This window comes from Gracilinanus agilis, chromosome 5 (assembly GCF_016433145.1).
Source record: "Gracilinanus agilis isolate LMUSP501 chromosome 5, AgileGrace, whole genome shotgun sequence".
Taxonomy (NCBI): domain Eukaryota; kingdom Metazoa; phylum Chordata; class Mammalia; order Didelphimorphia; family Didelphidae; genus Gracilinanus; species Gracilinanus agilis.
This window is the reverse complement of record NC_058134.1, coordinates 59,784,103-59,803,488: the sequence shown is the minus strand read 5'-3', so window position 1 is coordinate 59,803,488 and position 19,386 is coordinate 59,784,103. Positions and strand designations below refer to the sequence as shown.

At 32.7% G+C, this 19,386-nt stretch overlaps 1 protein-coding gene across 1 annotated transcript in view; it reads right to left on the bottom strand.

Moving 5' to 3' along the window:
• MALRD1 (MAM and LDL receptor class A domain containing 1) overlaps positions 1-19,386 on the bottom strand; it is an 892,965-nt gene that overhangs the window by 610,561 nt on the left and 263,018 nt on the right. The window contains 2 exon segments of the mRNA XM_044678926.1: positions 8,805-8,967; positions 16,208-16,384. Of these exon segments, the coding sequence (XP_044534861.1) occupies positions 8,805-8,967; positions 16,208-16,384 (340 nt within the window).

The following is a 19,386-nucleotide window of genomic DNA, read 5'->3' as shown; positions in this document are numbered from 1 at the left end:
GAGTAAAGAGAGAAAATAAACATTTATTTGTTGAAAAATTAATCATTCAGAAGATAACAGATAATTTTATATTTGTGCCAATATCCAAATTCTCTGCATAATACCAAAAAGCTCTTTAATAAATAAATGAAAACTATTTTTAAAAACTATCTATTCCCATATGTTAAAATATAATTGAGATCAAAGAAAAGACCTACACTTTGGTTCCAGAAATCATAGGTACCAATAAGGGATGGGTCAAACACTAAATGTGGTAGTAGACTAGAAGTTCTATTTATTTGATGGCAGAACACGAAAGCCAAAAAGCTAATGTGTTAGAGGACTGCATTAAAAGAAGTAGAAAGTCCAAAATTCAGGTATTCTTCATCAAACTGCAAGAATAATATTGTGTTTGCTCATTTCTGGATGCCACATTGAAAGAATGACATTGGCAAGCTGAATCCCATCTAGAAGGCAGGGTCCAAGTTTATGACAAGATTCAAAACTATGCCATAATTATACTGAAGAAACTGGAGCTATTTTGCCTGGACCAAGTACTAAGACAAATTTCCCTCTTTTAGCATTTAAAGGAATATCATATGGCGTGTAGGATTTGAAGTGCTTTCTTTGCCTAAAAGGGTAGAACTAGGACAAATAGGGAGATGTTGCAAAAAAGACTAATTCCATTCATGTATAAGGAAAAATTCCGAATCATTAGACTTGTGCAAAAGTGTAACAGGGACTGCTAGGGAGATATTTGATGAAGAGCCACCTTTGGAGGTCTTCAAGTAAAATCTTGGTGATGATGATTTATCAGAGATATTATAGAAAGGATTCCTACTTCAGTGTGGATAGGATTAGATCCTCACTGACTTTACAACTCCACACATCTAGGGAATTTGATCTAGCATCTCCAGACCTCAGATCCATAGACTTGGTCTTTCCAAGAAAGCTGAAGATAGCCATCCTTTTTTTAAAAAGGAAAAGAAAAAAGGGGAGCTATTTTAAATCCTTATTTCACCTAGAATGAAAAGGTTAACTGCTTGCTCAAGTTTCATTAGTCAAAGTTCACAACACTAAGGTAAGTGATGTAGTTAGGTGATGTATTTGATTCAGCTCCGAGACTGGCCTCAAGAAGACCTGAGTTTAAATATGGTCTCAGATACTTATTAGGGGTGTGAATCTGCAAGTCACTTAATCCTGTTTGCCTCAGTTTTCTCATCTATAAAATGAAATGGAGAAGGAAATACCAAACCACTCCAGTATCCTTACCAAGAAAATCCCAGATGGGGGACAAAGAGTCAGAAGTGCCTGAAATGACTAAACAAAAACAATGATGTTTAAACTTCCAGCTTCAAGATCAGTCTACTGACTCCTGACACATTTGGATCTGAAGTCAATGAAATTATAGCTTGTTCTTTTATTTGGCATCACCATATATTGCTGACTTAACGAAATATTTCACTTTTAGTTGCAGAGTTTCATTATCCTGAAAACTCAAGCAGTCCTCTTCTCCTTTATGACTAGCATAATTTGAAATATAATGAGTTCCTCTGAGATGTTAAGAATAATATATAGATATATAATGTGTACATTCTCACTATAAACACAATATAAGAATATGCTCAAGAGATTCATATACTTATAGGTTCATATACATTATATATCTAGTTATATATATTTTTGGTCTTATCCTGTAATTTTACTGGGCTATGGGACTCTAATAAAGGAAAATCTTTTTGCTAATGCAAATGCTTTGCAATTTAGCCTTAGAGAGTTTCCTGGGGACATGGAGAGGTTAAGTGACTATTGGCATAGCCTTTAGAAAAATAAGGTCATATCTACACCACAATGAGAAATCAGAATAAGGCTTTTGTGAAAGACAAAGTCTATAATTGGTTGCAAATTTCAGTACACATTAATATTTGATTTTTTCAAGTCTTTTTAATTGATTTTTTTTTCTTTTAGACAACTGTCAAATTACCAGCATTACCATACAGCTATGACATGTAGATGGGAGAAGGGGAAGGGAATAGTCTCACTTGCTGATTCATTTTTTTTTTCAGTTCTAAAAGACTATTCCAAATAATATTGTGCTCATATATTCCTTTGTTCTCTTCTGCACACTAAAATTTCTACAGTGGGAGGAATATGACAGGAATTTATTTTACCTTAATTAGATGAGATAAATTAGAAATAAATATACTGTAATGAAAATGTATTTGAAATATTCAAAACAATAATCATATAAAAAGCTGCTATGTGATTATAAAATATTCAGTAAATGGTATAATCTTTAGTAGCCTGAAGGAAAATTATATACCTTACTTGTCCAGTTTTTTCATTTGTGTATGACTTCATGACCCCATTTGATATTTTCTTGACAAAGATGTTAGAATGATTGGCCATTTACTTCTGCAGTTCATTTCACAGAAGAGGAAATTAAGGCAAAGTGGGTTGAGTGATCTGCTCTGGGTCACAAAGTTAGTGTTTGAGTCCAGATTTGAACTCAGGGCTAAGAGTCTTCCTGACTCCAGTCCTGATTCTCTGTCTATCCACTGTGCTACCTAGTTGTTCTTCTGAAATTTAGAAGTCATGTAATATTAAGTTATATAATTTGTGACATATGATTTGATACATCTATATAAAGTTATATAATTTATATTGCATATGTAATGATAAGGGTGTTGATATCACTATATATACAACATAAATATCTACATATATACATAAACACACATTGAAATGTGTATATACTTAGAAATATACATGCAGAATATATAATCACAGACATAGAGACATAATTTGCAAATATTGTCTTTGGGGTATTCCGTTAAGTAATATGCGTGTCTACCTACTATAGCTCCAGTGTGGTTAAAATTGTTCTCATCAAAATAAATGACATTATATTAAAACTGTCTAATTAAAATGAAAAACCTTTTTAATTCACTTAATTAAAGCGAGAGTTAATTATTGATATGCTGGAAATGTAAAGAATGAGAACTTAACTCTGGCACGTTACAGGTTAGCAGCATTTATTATTATTCAGGATTGTGAGGTACAATTATATTTACTTTCAGTTCCATGATTTCAGTTACCACAATGAATTATGATTGTCTGAAAGTGTCATAGATATAAAATCAAATTGTTCCAGTTTATTTTGAATTTAACTGTGAGCAATTTCATTTTGATTTTGATAAAATTATTCCTGGAGCTTGATACTGAGCCATTGCCTTTAGATTAAAAATTCTTGAACACTAAGAAATTATTTCTGGGTAATGAAAGCCATCTAACTATGCCTATGAAAAAAATAGGAATATATTTTCCTTCCAGAAATGGGTATATGCAAAAATTCTAGAACTTAATGTTAGAGAGCCTAAAATTTATGTAAATGATCATTGTTGCAGAGAAGAAAACACGATTATGTTTTTAATTTTATTGGGGCTGTTAAGGATGTCCACATCCAGCAGATAGATAAAGAGTGGGATGATATGCAGAAATGCTTGGTGAAGACAGCCTGCATTATTTAGGCCTTACACTGCCTATAAAGTGTGCGACATTAAACAAATGCAGAAGATATGAAGGGATGCAGGTGCCCTTGCAACAATGGGACAGATAATTCATTTTCTCTTTCAAGAGAGTGGTTAGTGTTCTAGCATTAATAGGGCAATTACGAGACCAGGCTTTACCAATATGCATGACTTTTAAGAAATTGATGCTTTCTCTTCTGCCATAGCAATTCTGAATGAGATATTTCATGTCCAAAGAACTCCATGACAACTACAAAATAAATTTTGTAACTTAGAGAACTTGAAAAAAATAGTTGCTCTCTCTTGCTTACAAATAGCCCTAAAGTTGAGGTTAGCAAATCCAAGGACAAATTCATTTGGTCTTTGATCTAGAATAAAGACCTGGGCCCATTTAGTTAGAATGTGAAAGGTAAAAGGAAATGAAAGTGAAAGAAATTTGCAGAAATCATTAGCATAACATAATGGATATGACAATCTAGAGAAAACCTTAAAACTTTGCTATGGTTACTCAGGTGTCAGGGTAAAGATTTTCTTCATGGAATATACAGTTGTTGTTATCATTAAGTTTCTTTGTGACATATAAAGTTTATTTTTGCATTCACCTTGAGGAACAATAGTCATATAAAGTAATTTGAACAGACATCCTTCCCTATGAATGTTGGGGTCTAGGATTATCAATCTTGTTAGGTCACTGATTTTGTTATTATACTGATCTTAGGGAGATCTATTAAAAAGAAATAATTGTTTGGAACCTACGATTCCAAAGTTGAAATTCCTTTACTGTTGAATTTCCTTTACATAAAAGTTGAATTTTCTTTATATAAAAAATGAATGAATGGATTTAAGCAAAAGCCATTTGTTTATAATAGATATAAATGAAAATAAACTTACTAGTGCCAAACTAAAGACATTTGTTATGAATAGTGACTGGCATTTTGCCTTGGCTCAGAGGAAGTTGTCTAATTAAGTTGGTTTTAAAGGTCACAACAAGGAACCTGAGATCATAGGAAAGCACAAAATGGCAAAGGTTATTATGAAATACTTCAAATTCCAGGTATATCTTGAGACATATTTTAAATATGCAATAGCTACACAGTCTGGAAAGCAGGTGCTCCTGAACATTTCTGTTTCAATGATAACTCAATGACAGACTCTAAAAGTAATTTCAGCGAGGCAGGGTCGAGTTTTTTCTCTGAGTTCATCATTGTTGCTCAGATTATAAACAGGAGGGAACTCATTTTATTTTTTCTTCAGACCAGCTCATTTCAAAGATTATGATTCTCTGGTTCAATCAACTTGCTAACTAAGAAGATGGATGCCATACTAAAAATCCCCTTTCCAGGGAGGTGTTATCATAATGATTAAACAGTAGAGCATACAAACCACACATTAAGAACATCAAGTTGCATATCCCTTACCTATTGGCTCCAATGATATAAAAAATATGAAATAATTTGTTCTTTAGAACTTGACCTATATATTCTGAGGCCAAGCTAACTTGGGGGCTCTAAAAAAAATTATGGATCACAACTGCAAATGAGCCAATGAGAATTCATATTAAACTCCTTCTGGCTAAGGAGTGGTGGATTCAAGTTACAAAATCAGGCAGCCATTTTTGAACATAAAATGCCAACGTGGAAATTGTTTTGCTTAGCAACCCTAAGCAGGGTTGTTAATTAATGGATTAATAATAATAATATGTCATTTAAGTTCTCTGATTATTTAGGTCTCAACATTTAAATCCATTGAGATTTTTCTATCCCTTATTTTCCATAAAATTCACATTGTCTATAAAATCTCTTTCTGATCAAGAGCAGTTTCTGTACTGTTAAGAATACAATTTTTTTCGGATGGAAAATCAAAATTGAAACCTGATATCCCTTTCCTAAAGCAATTTACCTCCTCATACATGGAAATGTTGAGGAGAAAGAAAAGACACAGAGGGTAAAGACCCCTTGTTTATTTATTTTTTTGTAAAAACCATACCTGTCATCAACATGCCTCAAAATATATGCAAAACAATCGAACAACACAATCACAGCAAAGACAAACAAATCTTGCTTATAAGAGCTGAATATTCAGGTAATAACTTAGAAAATAAAGCTCCCTGCAAGCTAAATAATCTGTGATGAATGAATGTGTATTTATTATTGTGCTTACCAAAGCTGGTTAATAGCAAGAACTACTTAGCATTTTAAAATTGCTGAATATACAGAATAAAAAGTATACTCACTCTGCCAACTAAGTGAGCATGGTGAATTGGAAGCAGAGTTTAATCTAAAAAAATTAAATAAAATAAGAAAATCTATCCACTGAAGTGTTTTCAAAATGAAAATATATTTTAATGCTGTGCCATTACATTTTGAAATTGGAAGCAATAAATGTATCAAGCCTACTATCCTTAGACTCTATTTTAATATCTCTAATTTTTATCAAGCAGCCAGCAGGAAGAGTGGGGAGAGCACCAGATAGAATCATGAATATCAACATTTGAATCTTTCCTTAGACATTTACTGGCTGTGATTTTAGGCTAGTCATTTAATCTTTCACAATCTCAGTATCCACGTTTTTAAAATGGGTATAAAAATAAATTTAGTTCAAGGAGTTGTCATGAAGATCAAATATACTACTCTATGCAAGCTCTTTGTGAACTACAAAGTTCTTTATTAATGCTATTATTATTCTAGCTATTACTTTCCATGTAAGAGTGAGAATGATTATAGATTATTTTTTTCCTTTCAAACTTGCAATCTTTATGGAGATGTGATGGAATGGTAATGAGTTACTGCATGGTCAGATGGGCCACAGAAGAATTGTGAATTAACTCAGCATTTTTGTCAGTCCAAGATATTACAAGCAATTTCAGTAGGGAAATTTCAACACAAAGAGTAGCCAAGTGTCAAGCCATGATCAAAACATAACGTTATTAATCACTGCTGTGATATACTATTTCAGCATGCTGATCGATGATGCTGACTTTAAATCATGACATGTTTAAATACAACTTATTTTAATAGGTAGAACAATAACAGAAATACCAAATAAAATGGGAGAAAAGGAGAGAGAAAGAGTTACACAAAATGAACTTTAACTGTAGGCTTGTGGAACATGTTTTTTTCTTGAGTATATAACTTTATTTTGGCCAGAGGCAAATAGGAGCTGGACAGTATCTGTAGATCTGACTTTCTTTGAAGCCTTATGGTTTCAGCCTGATAGAATCTAAAACTCAAAACATAGAGGAAGATCTAACACAGAATTACTAACAAAAGTATTTCCTGGATGTGACTTGGGATTCCAATGTCATTTTCAATAAGGTTTTCTTGATGTCAACAAAGGAAAAGGAGAAGGATTTTAATTTCCAAAACAGCACATATTATTTATTCAATAAAAATGTTAACACTTAGAAGTCAAGAAATGTGCTTACTGGTTTTTGTGAAGAAAAAAATAGTCAGATAATTGCAAAAAAGTAGCAAGGAAAATTAGACATCTTGACTCATGTCAGTAAAATGTATAAAATGCCTGGAGGCTAAAAGAAAGAAAGAGGAATTGTAATGAATGGAAAAATACATGCAAAATAAAAATAGTGAGGATAGGGGCATGCACAGATACTGTGCCTCTTTATTATCTATCACGCTAAGACTACTACCCCTTTTTACCTCCATCTCCTAGTTACCTTCAAATCTCAGTTCAAATCTTCTACAGGAGACTACTCCATCCTTCCTCCTCAAGTGCCTTTCCTTTGAGTTACCTTCCATTTATTCAGTATATATCTGATATGTACAACTGAGTGTCTTGACGGGAGGAACATGCTTCCTCTCTTGACTTTCTTGGTATCCCTAGCTCTTAGTACAATCCCTGATACATAATACACACTGTCATAATGCAGCAAAGATTTACAATTGGAAGAGAACGCAGAGGCCATCCAGTCCAATTCATTTCATTTCACAAATAAGGAAATGGGAGATTTGAGCTGCTCAAGAAACTTGCCCAAAGACACACAGGTAACAAGCAACTTGGGCAAAATGTCAATAGAGGTTCTTGTGATTCCAGAGTTAATGTGTTTATCACAAAACTGTGGTAGTTAAAAAATTATATAAATATATATATGTATAATTATTTAATAAAAAATTTAACACCTAGAAGAACAAGAAATATAGTTCTTATTTTGGGAAACTATTAAATGTTGTATTATTTTGTGAAGGAAAAAGATAAAGAAATATACTCAGAAAAGCATATATATGTATATATATATGCACACACACACACACACACACACATATATATATATATATATATATATATATATATATATAGAGAGAGAGAGAGAGAGAGAGAGAGAGAGAGAGAGAGAGAGAGAGAGAAACAAGGTAGCACACTCAGGAAATGTCCCTAATCAATATATTGCATAACAAGATATTTTAAACAGTTTAAAATGTAACATTTTTAAAATGTGATACTTAAAGGAAATCAGATTTTATAGCACACATAGCACTTTGAGGTAGGACAAGCATTCTCCTGACCTTTGTGCATTATTATAACTTTCAATTATTGTTGTTAAGTTGTATCTGACTCTTCATGACACAATTTGGCATTTTCTTGCCATAATAACAGACAGGTACATAGTGGCCATTTCCTTCGACAGGGTATCCCCANATTGATTCTAGATGGAAGATAAGGTTTAAAAAAATAGTCTAGGGCACAGGGGACTTCAAGGTCCCCACAAATGGGAGAAAAGGACTTTCAGTAACTTCTAGTCAATCCATGGCCACATTTGATTTCTAAACTTAAGCCTACTTTCCCATAGACCTTGTATGTATTTTTGAGAGAAAGTGTTACAGATTTGGTGGGAGAGGGGGGTAATATATCACCTTAGCAAATATCCTCCTTTTTAAAAGTTTAAATTAGAATGGAGAGATAGGAAGATATATAGTACATGAATATAATTGTAAATGTTTTAAATAATTTTAAAATTATTTTATGCAACTCCAGAAAAGCTATTCTAATCATGAATACATATAAACAATACATATTCATACATATATAAATAAAACATAAATATACATATATAAATAATACATATGTGTGCATATATGTATATGTACATATGTATATATGAATGAGACAATCTTTAAGAGTCTCTCAAAGGAAGATGATGAGGTAAACTTAAACAAAGAAATACTCATTAAATTATAAGCTTTTCCCTTCTGATATTTTTAGCCTAGTCAACTTTTTTAGGACAGGAGAAGTCAGAGTTAGTACTTCCTAAGGAAGCAATCCAAAAGGGCAGTCACTTACTTTGTATGGTCCACTGATGGCCTGTGGTTTTCCTCTCCCTGATGTACACTAGCTCCATTTCCAAGACCCCACCTAAACGTATTGATAGCTTGAATTGTCTCCATCAGTTCTGGTTGGTACCATTTGCATAGATTTCCATCTTCAAAACTACAGACGTCTGTAACTAAAGAAAGAAAATGACAACATACTGGTCATCCCCAAATCCCATGATTAGATAACAACTTGATCTTTGGATAAGCTTTCTCCAACCTCAAGATTTCAAAAGTCCTGGATTTTCCCTGGGAGCATGCTTCCCATGCTAATGCAGATAGCAACCCTTCTAACAAAGTGATAGACCATCAGTCAGAAAGCCAGAAGCAGCAACCAACATGATGATAAACCTCTCAAGCTCAATTAGACTCTTTCTTGAATACCCGGAATACTGTCCATCGCAAGAATGGTACTTAACACCTTTCTAACTTGGTAGGACCTGCCAAACAAACTCTGTAACCTCTCTTCCCAGCCTTCAAAACTGAAGGGCACCTGCATGCAGGGATAAAGTACCACAGGAAGACTTTAATAAAGAAAATATTCTCTTCTTCTGAGATTTAGTTGAACGACACAACTTGAATCAAAACATAATTTAAACTAATTATATGGGTGATCTTTTTAAATAGATTTTTTAAAGATGGAGTCCAAATTTTCTTAGCAAAAGACTTGCATTAGTAAATAATTAAGACTGAATTGTATTTATCATTTAAAAAATGAGTTAGCCTATATTTGAATGCATTCATATGATTTTGTTTAACTTTAAAAATGCAATTTATAATAATCTTTAAAACTTTGTTCTTCTAAATATTTGTATTCCTTGTCTCCTGATCTCTTTCACCCCAGACTGTTTTTTCTTTGTTCCTTCATTTGTGAAATTCCTTCCCTATTCTTACTCACTCTGTAAAAAGAACCCATGAATTTCAATCTATAGGATTCTATAAATACCAGTTTGGAAATCTATGAATTCTAAGTTATTGAAGGCAGGATTGAGCATTACTTAATATTGTTTTTGAGGGTAATCAATTGTCATAGTGGCTAAAGCACTAAGCCTACAATTAAGAAGGCCTGAATTCAAATCTGTCCTCAGTCCCTGACTAGATCATGTTTGCCTCATTTAACTCTCTTTACCTCAGTTCCTCCTCTGTAAAAAAATATCTCGAGAAAGAAGTGCAAACCATTTTAGTAACTTGGATCAGAAAATCCTAAAACAGTTCACAAAGAGGCAAACACAACTGAAATGTCTGAACAACAATGTTATTTTACCTCTATTAAAGTGTCTAAATTTTCTGAATACATTACCCTAGTTTTAAAAGGGCTATGGAAACTCTGGCAGGTAATCACTGGCAGGTAATAACATACTACCACAAGCCTGGGAACAAACTGTCATTTTAAGGTCCAACCTAACTAACTTTTAAAGATCAACAATTAGAATCTTGAATGAGTGATTTATATTTTTATGATAGTGATTCTTAAATAAAAGTCTATTAAGATGTGGAAGGGACTGCCATCTTCATCACCTATAGAAGCATGAAATGACAAATCACAGAAGGACTCTATACTACACTATCAATCTCTTACTTATCTATTTCTCTGTCATTTCATTCATGTATTACTTATATGAAGTCATTTTATTACAATGGCAGAGAATTTAGGATACTGCTGGTGGTAAGTATTCAATTTATTTGACTCCATACAATGAGAAGTATGCTATTTGGTATCAGAGGACCTGCTATCAAATTAGGGGACTACCATTTACTATTTGTATGACCTTAGGCAAGTAATATATCCTCTCTAGTCCTAAATTTCTTCTCCAAAATGAGAGGACTAGGCTAGATGGCTTCTGAATTCCCTTCTAGTTCTCGATCTTACAACTATCCAAACAGTGGTGTCAAAATAGCTGATACCATTTCCCAAATAAATCCATGTTCTAATGAAAAATATCTAAAGGAAGGTCTTCTATAAAGCAAATTGAATCAGGTCAATTTTTAGAACTACATGGATACGTATTTATCTTACTTCTATGAGAAAAGATTAAAGATAGTAAAGCTCTTTCCTTCAAATTGCCAATCAAGGAAAGAACTGTAGTTAATCTAGAAGTCATCAAAGATTTCAAAGACACTAAGCAGCTAACAAGAGCATGTTCATCATAGTTTTATTATACAAAGATGTGGCAAGCATGGGAGGGTCAGAGAGGCAATTTCTGTACAAAAAAGACATTCATTCAGCTTCAATCCCTTTATAACTAAACAGAATGGTTCTAAGATTGCTATAGTGATAGCACCAAGTGGAAATTCATTTGAACACTTTGAAGTTATACAAAGTCTGATTGCAAAAAGCAAAAATTCTATCTCTAATGTCCCCAAGTTATAAATTAGAAAATCTAGAATATTTTGAATAGTATCCATGAATTGTGAAGGATATGGTTTTTGATATGTATTTTAAAGTCTTTAAAAAAACTACTCTCATTTATTTCTTTAAGGGTACATTAATGATCTTAATGATTTCCCATGAGAAAATGTGTGCACAAAAACATTCAGTGTATTATCGTCCATCTGTGATGTGTAATATAATTCCCTTGCTAATTTGAGCTAATTACTCTCCAATCATAATCACATGGAGTGAGTCACCATCACTCTGGATTTTATGAATTATTTAGTCCAGGTTGGTTAGTAAATTTATGGTGTGTAAATTCATTAAGAATTATTTTTGCATTGTTAAGAGAGTTTAACACCAAGGGTATCTACTTTAAAATGAATCCTGGAATTCAAAGGCAAGATATCCATAATCCACTATCTAAGTTTTGGACTTTAGAGCCAGCCTGTATTTTCAAGGCACTGTGAAACCTATGGCATCATGCAAATTCAGTTGATAAAAAAATTTACTCATTTATTCTCATTATAGTGCCAAGGATCTATTATGATACATAATCTATAAAGGGAAAAAAGGAATAAAACTCAAAATTCACTGCTTCTAATCTAGTATTTGATCCATTAAATTGTACTAATTTTCTTCCATCATAGCAGTTATTACTGTTGAGTATTGCTATTTTAAATTTAATGTTTTCACTTAGACAGCTTCCTAGAAATGTACCTGCTTTCAATATATTAAAATTTACTTCTACCAGAAGTAATACATATTATCATTTCACCTGAAGGATGGAAATATTGTACAAATGATGTAACTCTTGAACAAAGCTTCTTTCATCTCAAAATGCTAAGAAATTCTAGACAAATTAGAATAGTAAGAAATAACAAACTGTTGTAAATATATCTTGAAATGATGCTAAGTAACACCTAATGTGACCCTGCTGAAGATATTTTCATTTTCATTTATATTCAAAAATCAGAGAGTAAAGTGAAGGAGCCAAGAAGTGCAAATAGAACAGTTAAACAAATGCCATGAGAACAATGGAACCCAAAGACACCCAAACATTCATTCTCAAAGTAAGCAATTGGGAAATTCAACAATAAAAATTGTACAAATAAAATACATATAAAATTAAAAACTCAATATTTACACTGTCTTTTGTCCTCCATCTCTCTCTACTTGGTAAGCAAATCTAATATTTCCTATAAAAGATAATTTCTAGGTACTTTTGATCTCAATATGGCGACTGCTTAATTTATGAGTTAAAATTCCTTAAGAGACAGTTAAAATCCTAGTAGACAAATCTATTTATGATATCTTTCTCTATATATCTTTCTCCCCTTCTGATTTCCCATTTAGAATTGTGTATATGCAGATGTATGTGTAATATATGCTATAATATATTATATATGTACATTATCTAGTTTATATATAATTGAAAGGACCTAATTTGGACATCCCTAAGAACATTTTTGTGATCAATCTCAGGTAGACCTATAATACAGTTTGATCTGAGTCCAGTACAATCACCATGTATTAACCCTAATCTTCTCAAGAATATTTCCAAAGTCAAAGTCTTCTCTTATACCTTCTAGGTTTCTTATGACTAAGACTTTTCTTGATGAAGTTTATAGGAATTTTTCCCCCAGCTGAAGGCAGAACTAGAGGATTATGAAATAAGAGTGCCTCAGGATCTTTCCAGAAAACTTTTGTTTTCTCCAGAGAGATGAAAAACTTGGGGCTAATGTCTAATGATGGTGAGTTAATGGCAACCAAGGTCATTTTTTCTCCAAAATGAGTACAATTAGGAGCAATTGCAGCCTCCAGTTGTTCAAAGATCCAATTAAACAGTGACTTGCAATGCAAAAAATTTCATTGTTTGCCTTGCTGTACTAATTGACCTCAAACTTCTACCAGTTCTCTCTTCTCTGTCTCATCAGTGCATGAAAACTGGTATTATACCTTGGGGAGTTTTCTGCTTTTTCAAATTCTTACTTATTTGTTCTATACACTTTGTAATGAAATTTGCATTATTCAAATAAAGATTTTATAAATATGTGAAAATGCATATTGGTCAATGTTTTCCAGTCATTTTAGTCACATCCAATCCTTTGTGACCTCTATGAGGTTTTCATGGCAAAGACACTGGTTTGGTTTACCATTTCTTTTTTCAGTTCATTTTAAAGATGAGCAACTGAGGCAAGGAGGCTTAAGTGACTTCCCCATTATCACACATCTAGGAAGTATCTGAGTCCAGATTTGAATTCAGGAAGATAAATTTTCCTGACTTAAGGCCTGGTACACAATTCACTGTGCCACCCAGCCATCTAGCTGTCCCATATTGGTCAAGAGTTATTAGTATTTCCTCAATCTTATTTTGCATGACCATAAGTGATAATAGTGATGATTTTTCCACATTCCAGTATCTTAATAATTACAATATTAATACTCTCAAAATTTTGTCACCTCCAATAATGATCAAATCTTTGTATATTTGTAGTTACCCAACTGTATTTCTTGTTTCTATTTTCTTTAGTGTCATTGCTATTTATTCCTGTAGTAAATTGGAAACTACTATTATATAACATTGCATATATGTTGATTTTAATATCATTTTAAAAGGTGAGTTAGAGGATTTCTTTAAAAACTACATATATCTTATATTTTTTCTCTTGATTTTATGTTAATTTTGAAGTTTGTTCTAACCAATTCAATTATATACATATATATATAATATACACACACATATGTATGTATATATAGATAGATAGATCACATGTTTAGAAACAATTCCCTCATTTTGCATTTTTCTTTTATTTATTAGTTGTCATGGCTAAACATCCATAGTCTAGTTACTGGAAGGGAAATAATAAAACTTCAAATGCTTTTGATCAATTCAGTTAATGACACACTGAAAAAGTGAAAAGTATTGGGGGGAAACTAGCAAATAAAAAGATTGCAGTACAGCAAGTGATATTTTAAAGACTGTGAAGAATAAAATGGGTACTACAGGATTGAAGAAGGGTAAAACAAAAGGCTAAATTTTGAGGAAAGACTACAGTATAAAAATGTAGGATATTGAAATTAACTAATTTTCTAAAATCTGGAAAAAAGAGTTGTAATCATAGAAACTCATCCTAGGGTCAAGAAGAAAGGGCCATTATAGACTAACCTCATTTCCTTTTGTGAAAGTTACTAGTTTATTGGATCTGGGAAATACTAGATATATAATTTACTTATTAGTGATGAATTTGATAAAGTCTTTCATACTTTTCTGCTAAGATGTTATCTAGATGGTTATATATTTAGGTTTATTTGAAACTGGCTTATTAGCCAGATCCAAAGTGTACTTATTGATGTTTTGATTACATCTTGGAATGGGGTGTTTAACAGATTATCTCAAGGATCTATGCTTGCCTCTTTACTCTTTAATAATTTTGGCAATTATTTGGATAAAGGCATAAGTATCTAATTTTCAGATTATATACATATGTGTTATAGTTAAATTACATGACTTAAATAGGATCCAGAAAGTCTTGATGAGTTAGGATGTTGTTATTATTCAATAAGATGATATTTAATGAGGTTAAGGTGCAACACAGGAGAGTCAATAATAGCACTTTGGAAACAAGAGATGTGGAACTTGTAGGGGATAGCAAGCTCAGTGTGAATTATAAGTATGATATGGTGCTTCCCCACTGAAAAAAAAAGTAAAAATAAGGCAATTTAGGCTGCATTAACAGAAGCATAATCTCTTGGAATAAGGAGTGATTAGTCATATATTTCCCTACTTAGTTCATAGCTACAGTATTATAGTAAGTACTGCCTACCAAATTTTTGGAAGAATATTACAATTAATGGCAGTGTTGAGAGATGAGTAAACAGGATGATGAATGGCTCAAAATTACATAAAAATTAATAATAAAAAACTAATGTGTATATAGTGGTTTTACATTTCCAAAGTACATTACAAATATTGTGATATAACACCACTGGGAGAGAGGTATTATTATTAAGCCCATTTTAAAGATTATGAAACTGAGACAAACAGACATGCCCAGAGTCATGTGTGTGAGGCTCAATATGATCTATGGTTTTCCTATATCATAGAACCAGTTAAGAGAACTAGGGATATTTATTTAACCTGGAAAAGAGAATATGTAAAGAGAGGAGGAATGGTCACTTTATTCTAATATTTGTAAGGTCCTTATATGAAAGAAAGATTAAACTTTCTCTGTTTATCCTAAAAGGGCAAAACAAAGTTTGAGAGTAACATTTAGTAAATTTTACTGATTTTACTAGCAGATTTTAGTAAAATCTGCTAATTAGAACTATCTCAAAGTACAATAAGATACTTTGGGAAATATTGAATTTTCACTCACTGAAGGACTTTGAGCAAAAGCTCAATGACACCCCTTTTCAGCTATATTATAAAGGGGATTCTTGTGTATGTGTCTCTTGGGTTAGATGAGGTCTTTTCCAGTTTTGATAATCTATGATGAATCTAGTTTTGGGAAAATATGGTTGATGGCTCTATACTTGATATCAGTTTTCTTATTATTGAAATATTTAGACCAGTGGTTCCCAAACTTTTTTGGCCTACCGCCTCCTTTCCAGAAAAAATATTACTTAGTGCCCTTGGAAATTAATTTTTTAAATTTTAATAGCAATTAATAGGAAAGATAAATGCACCTGTGGCCATCACTGCTCCCCTGATTGCTGCAGCACCCACCAGGGGTTGGTGGCACCCACTTTGGGAATCACTGATTTAAACGCTTGTGGGACCAAAGTAGATTAAAATGAATTTATTAAAGTTTCAGAAGGACCAAAGCCTGCTATTCTTCCATAGAAATTCTCTTAACTCTATATCTACTATATGTTAAGCAACTCACTTCAATTGTCAAAACATCCCAATTTTTGCCATCAGGTTGTGTCCTACATAGAAAAGCAAATAATGTTGCCTATTTGTAAATGAGCCAATACTATCCATTCAAAAGTGTACTTACCACAAGAAGCCTCATCTGACTGGTCAGGACAGTCATATCTGAAATCACATATCTGAATCTTTTCAATACAGTGCCCATTGGACCTACATACAAATTCAGCATCTGTGCAGTTGTGGGGTGGAAGAGTTACAGGAATCAAGGTTCCTGATGGTGGTATAAAATTCTCTGGCAAATATCCTGGAGAAGAAATAATAAAGCCATTATAATTCAACTTATTTTCAGGTTTTTTAACTCAATTAAAATACAGTGAATAATGCTGATAATCAATACTCCAGTGATGATTCTAGTTTTCAGAGGAAAAGAGATAATATTCCTGTGGTTTGCACATCTGTTGTCACCTCAGCACTGACATCATTTGTAACTATGTCGATAATAAATAGTTTAATCTCAAATCTCTACCCTTCAACTAGGTCAAAAATTGATTAAATTCATAAAGCTATATCTGAATATTTTTGGTTTAGACCTTCCATTTTGTCAGTAGAGTGAACATTCAGTGAGGAACTCCTACGAATACAGACTGACATCTGCTCTGTATTTTATAGTATTAAAGAATTAGCTGGGTCACTGAGAGGATAAATAACTTGCCAAAAGTTACAAAACCACTATTCCAAAAAAAGCAGCATTTGAATCCAATTCTTCTTGTCTCCAAAAGTTAACTCTTTAGCTCCTATACAATCCTGACTCTCTTTTGTAACAATTTGAATCATTACAGAGCTTAAATTCCAAAATAAAATACCAGTAAACTTGAAAGAGAGCTCTCAAAGTAATTTCTGATTTCAGGACATTGTTGAAAAGCTAAAATACCTGTAATTCTCTAACTACAGATTGAAAAGAATAATGATTAAAAATAAAATTTAATTTAAAAGAAATATGAATAATATGGAAATAGGTTTTGAGTGATAATATATGTATAACCCAGTGAATTGCTTGTCAACTCCAGGAGGAGGGGATGGAAGAGGGGAGGGAGACAACAAGAATTATGTAACCATGGAAAAAATTAAATCAAATTTTAAAAAATTAAAAGAAAAGAATAACAAAAGGTCATCTACTTTTCCCTATTCAGCCGCAATCTATGAAAATAATTGTAAATATACTTTAATGATCTCCAAAATTTGAAAATATTTTCTTCTTGAAGAATGCTGACGAATTTCACAATCTCCCATAGAAATCTGTTCTATTTTTTATTTAAATGTTTGAAAGGAAACTCCAATGAAGGTCAGGCAGAGGAAAGCAAAATTTTCCTTTGTAATTTGATAATTAAGACATTTTGGAAAAAAGAACACCTTCAATCTCACAACTATGAAGAAATTATTTCAAAAACTCAATGCTGAGTCAATTTGGTATAATTTGTAAAGTATTTAATATCATGTCAGGTCAGGGTTGGGATGTTTTATGTCTCAAGTGAACAAATAGAATAATTTTTTTAAATGCCTAAACAGTAGTGCTGGATAAGCTAAAACATACTCCTCTTGCCTAATCATCTCAGGATGCTGGGAATTTGGAGAGACTGGAGTAGTGATTGTGTTGCTGAAGTGATGCTGGTGGTGGTACTGGTGATAGTTAAGGGTGGTGGTGGTGGTGGTGGTGTATGTGTGTAAATAGTTGTGTGTGTGTGTGTGTGTGTGTGTGTGTGATGTATATCCCTAACACGTGATTTAGAAACAGTACATTGCTACAATCAATAACATTATCAATAAGTTTCTATGAAATCTTCCTCAGCCTGGAATGTCATTAAGAAGTTAATATTCTTTGGATAGGTTCAAAAAAATAGGTGAACCTAGAAAAATTACTCTGATTATACTTTTATTTAATCTAAGAAAGAAGAGGTTTGTTTGGCCTAGTTAGTTCAGAATGTTATCACCTATGGTTCTGATAGGACCAAAGGTACACATTTTATCCTCATAAAAGTGAACAATTGGGGGCAGCTGGGTAGCCCAGTGGATTGAGAGCCAGGCCTAGAGATGGGAGGTCCTAGGTTCAAATCTGGCCTCAGACACTTCCCAGCTGTGTGACCCTGGGCAAGTCACTTGACCACCATTGCCTACCCTTACCACTCTTCTGCCTTGGAGCCAATACACAGTATTGACTCCAAGATGGAAGGTAAGGGATTTAAAAAAAAAAAAAAAGCGAACAACTGTGGACTGAGAAAATTTCTTTAAACAGAGAAACCTAAATTAGCAGGCTTTCTACAAAATTTTTTCACTTTAAGGGATAATCTGAGAGCTTGGGGCAACTTTTCATGACTTCCAGGGGAAAAAATTACCAAGCATATGACATATTTGATAGTGGATCCAGTTGAACACCATATTTCAAACATTTTGTTCTATAAATATCTTGTAAAAAATATTACAACCTTCATTCTGTATTCATTGAGACTTTCTGATGAACCCATAGTTTATTTTACTCCAATCTATTTTCCCCACACTGTCTACTCATATTAAAATAAATTAAATCAACCTTCCTACCCTCATATTCCTGAATAGAATTATTGGCTGTAGACATTTGCCTTTCTATATAACTAAATTAATAAGCATTTTATACATCTCTCTCCAAGAAACAGTGTAGAGCTATTTGCCACCACAGATTTGGCTTTAAGAAAAGAGATTCAAATTTAATACCCAAATTTAAATTTTACTCAAAGGATTTCCTCTATCAGAAACTTTAACATATTTAAGTTTCAGAAAGTTGAAACTCTAAATGAATATGACTCCCATACAAACACATATTCTATTCCTGCACTCCTATCTTTCCAAGGTCTCTCATCTAAAAGATTACACAAATACCTTATAAAGCTTTTAAAACTAGTTTTCAGTCACTGGCATCCTTGTTGTTCCTCTAAAAAAGTCACTCTATCTCTCTACTCTGCATTTTCTCTGGCTGTCTGCCTAAAATGCTCTCACTCTTTATGGCTCCTCCAAGTTTCTCCAGTTTCATTCAAGTCCCAGAAAAAAAAGCAAACTTCTATCAGAAACTTTTCCTCACCCCTTTTGGTTTTAGTGTCTCCCTGAGCTGATTATTTCCTATTTTTCTTGTCTATAACTTGTTTGTACATAGTTGATTGTTGTATCTCCTGTTAGACACTTTAAGGGCAGGGATTATCTTTTTTTTTTTAACATTTATTTATATTCATTTTTAACATGGTTACATGATTCATGCTCCACCTTTCCCCTTCAACCCCC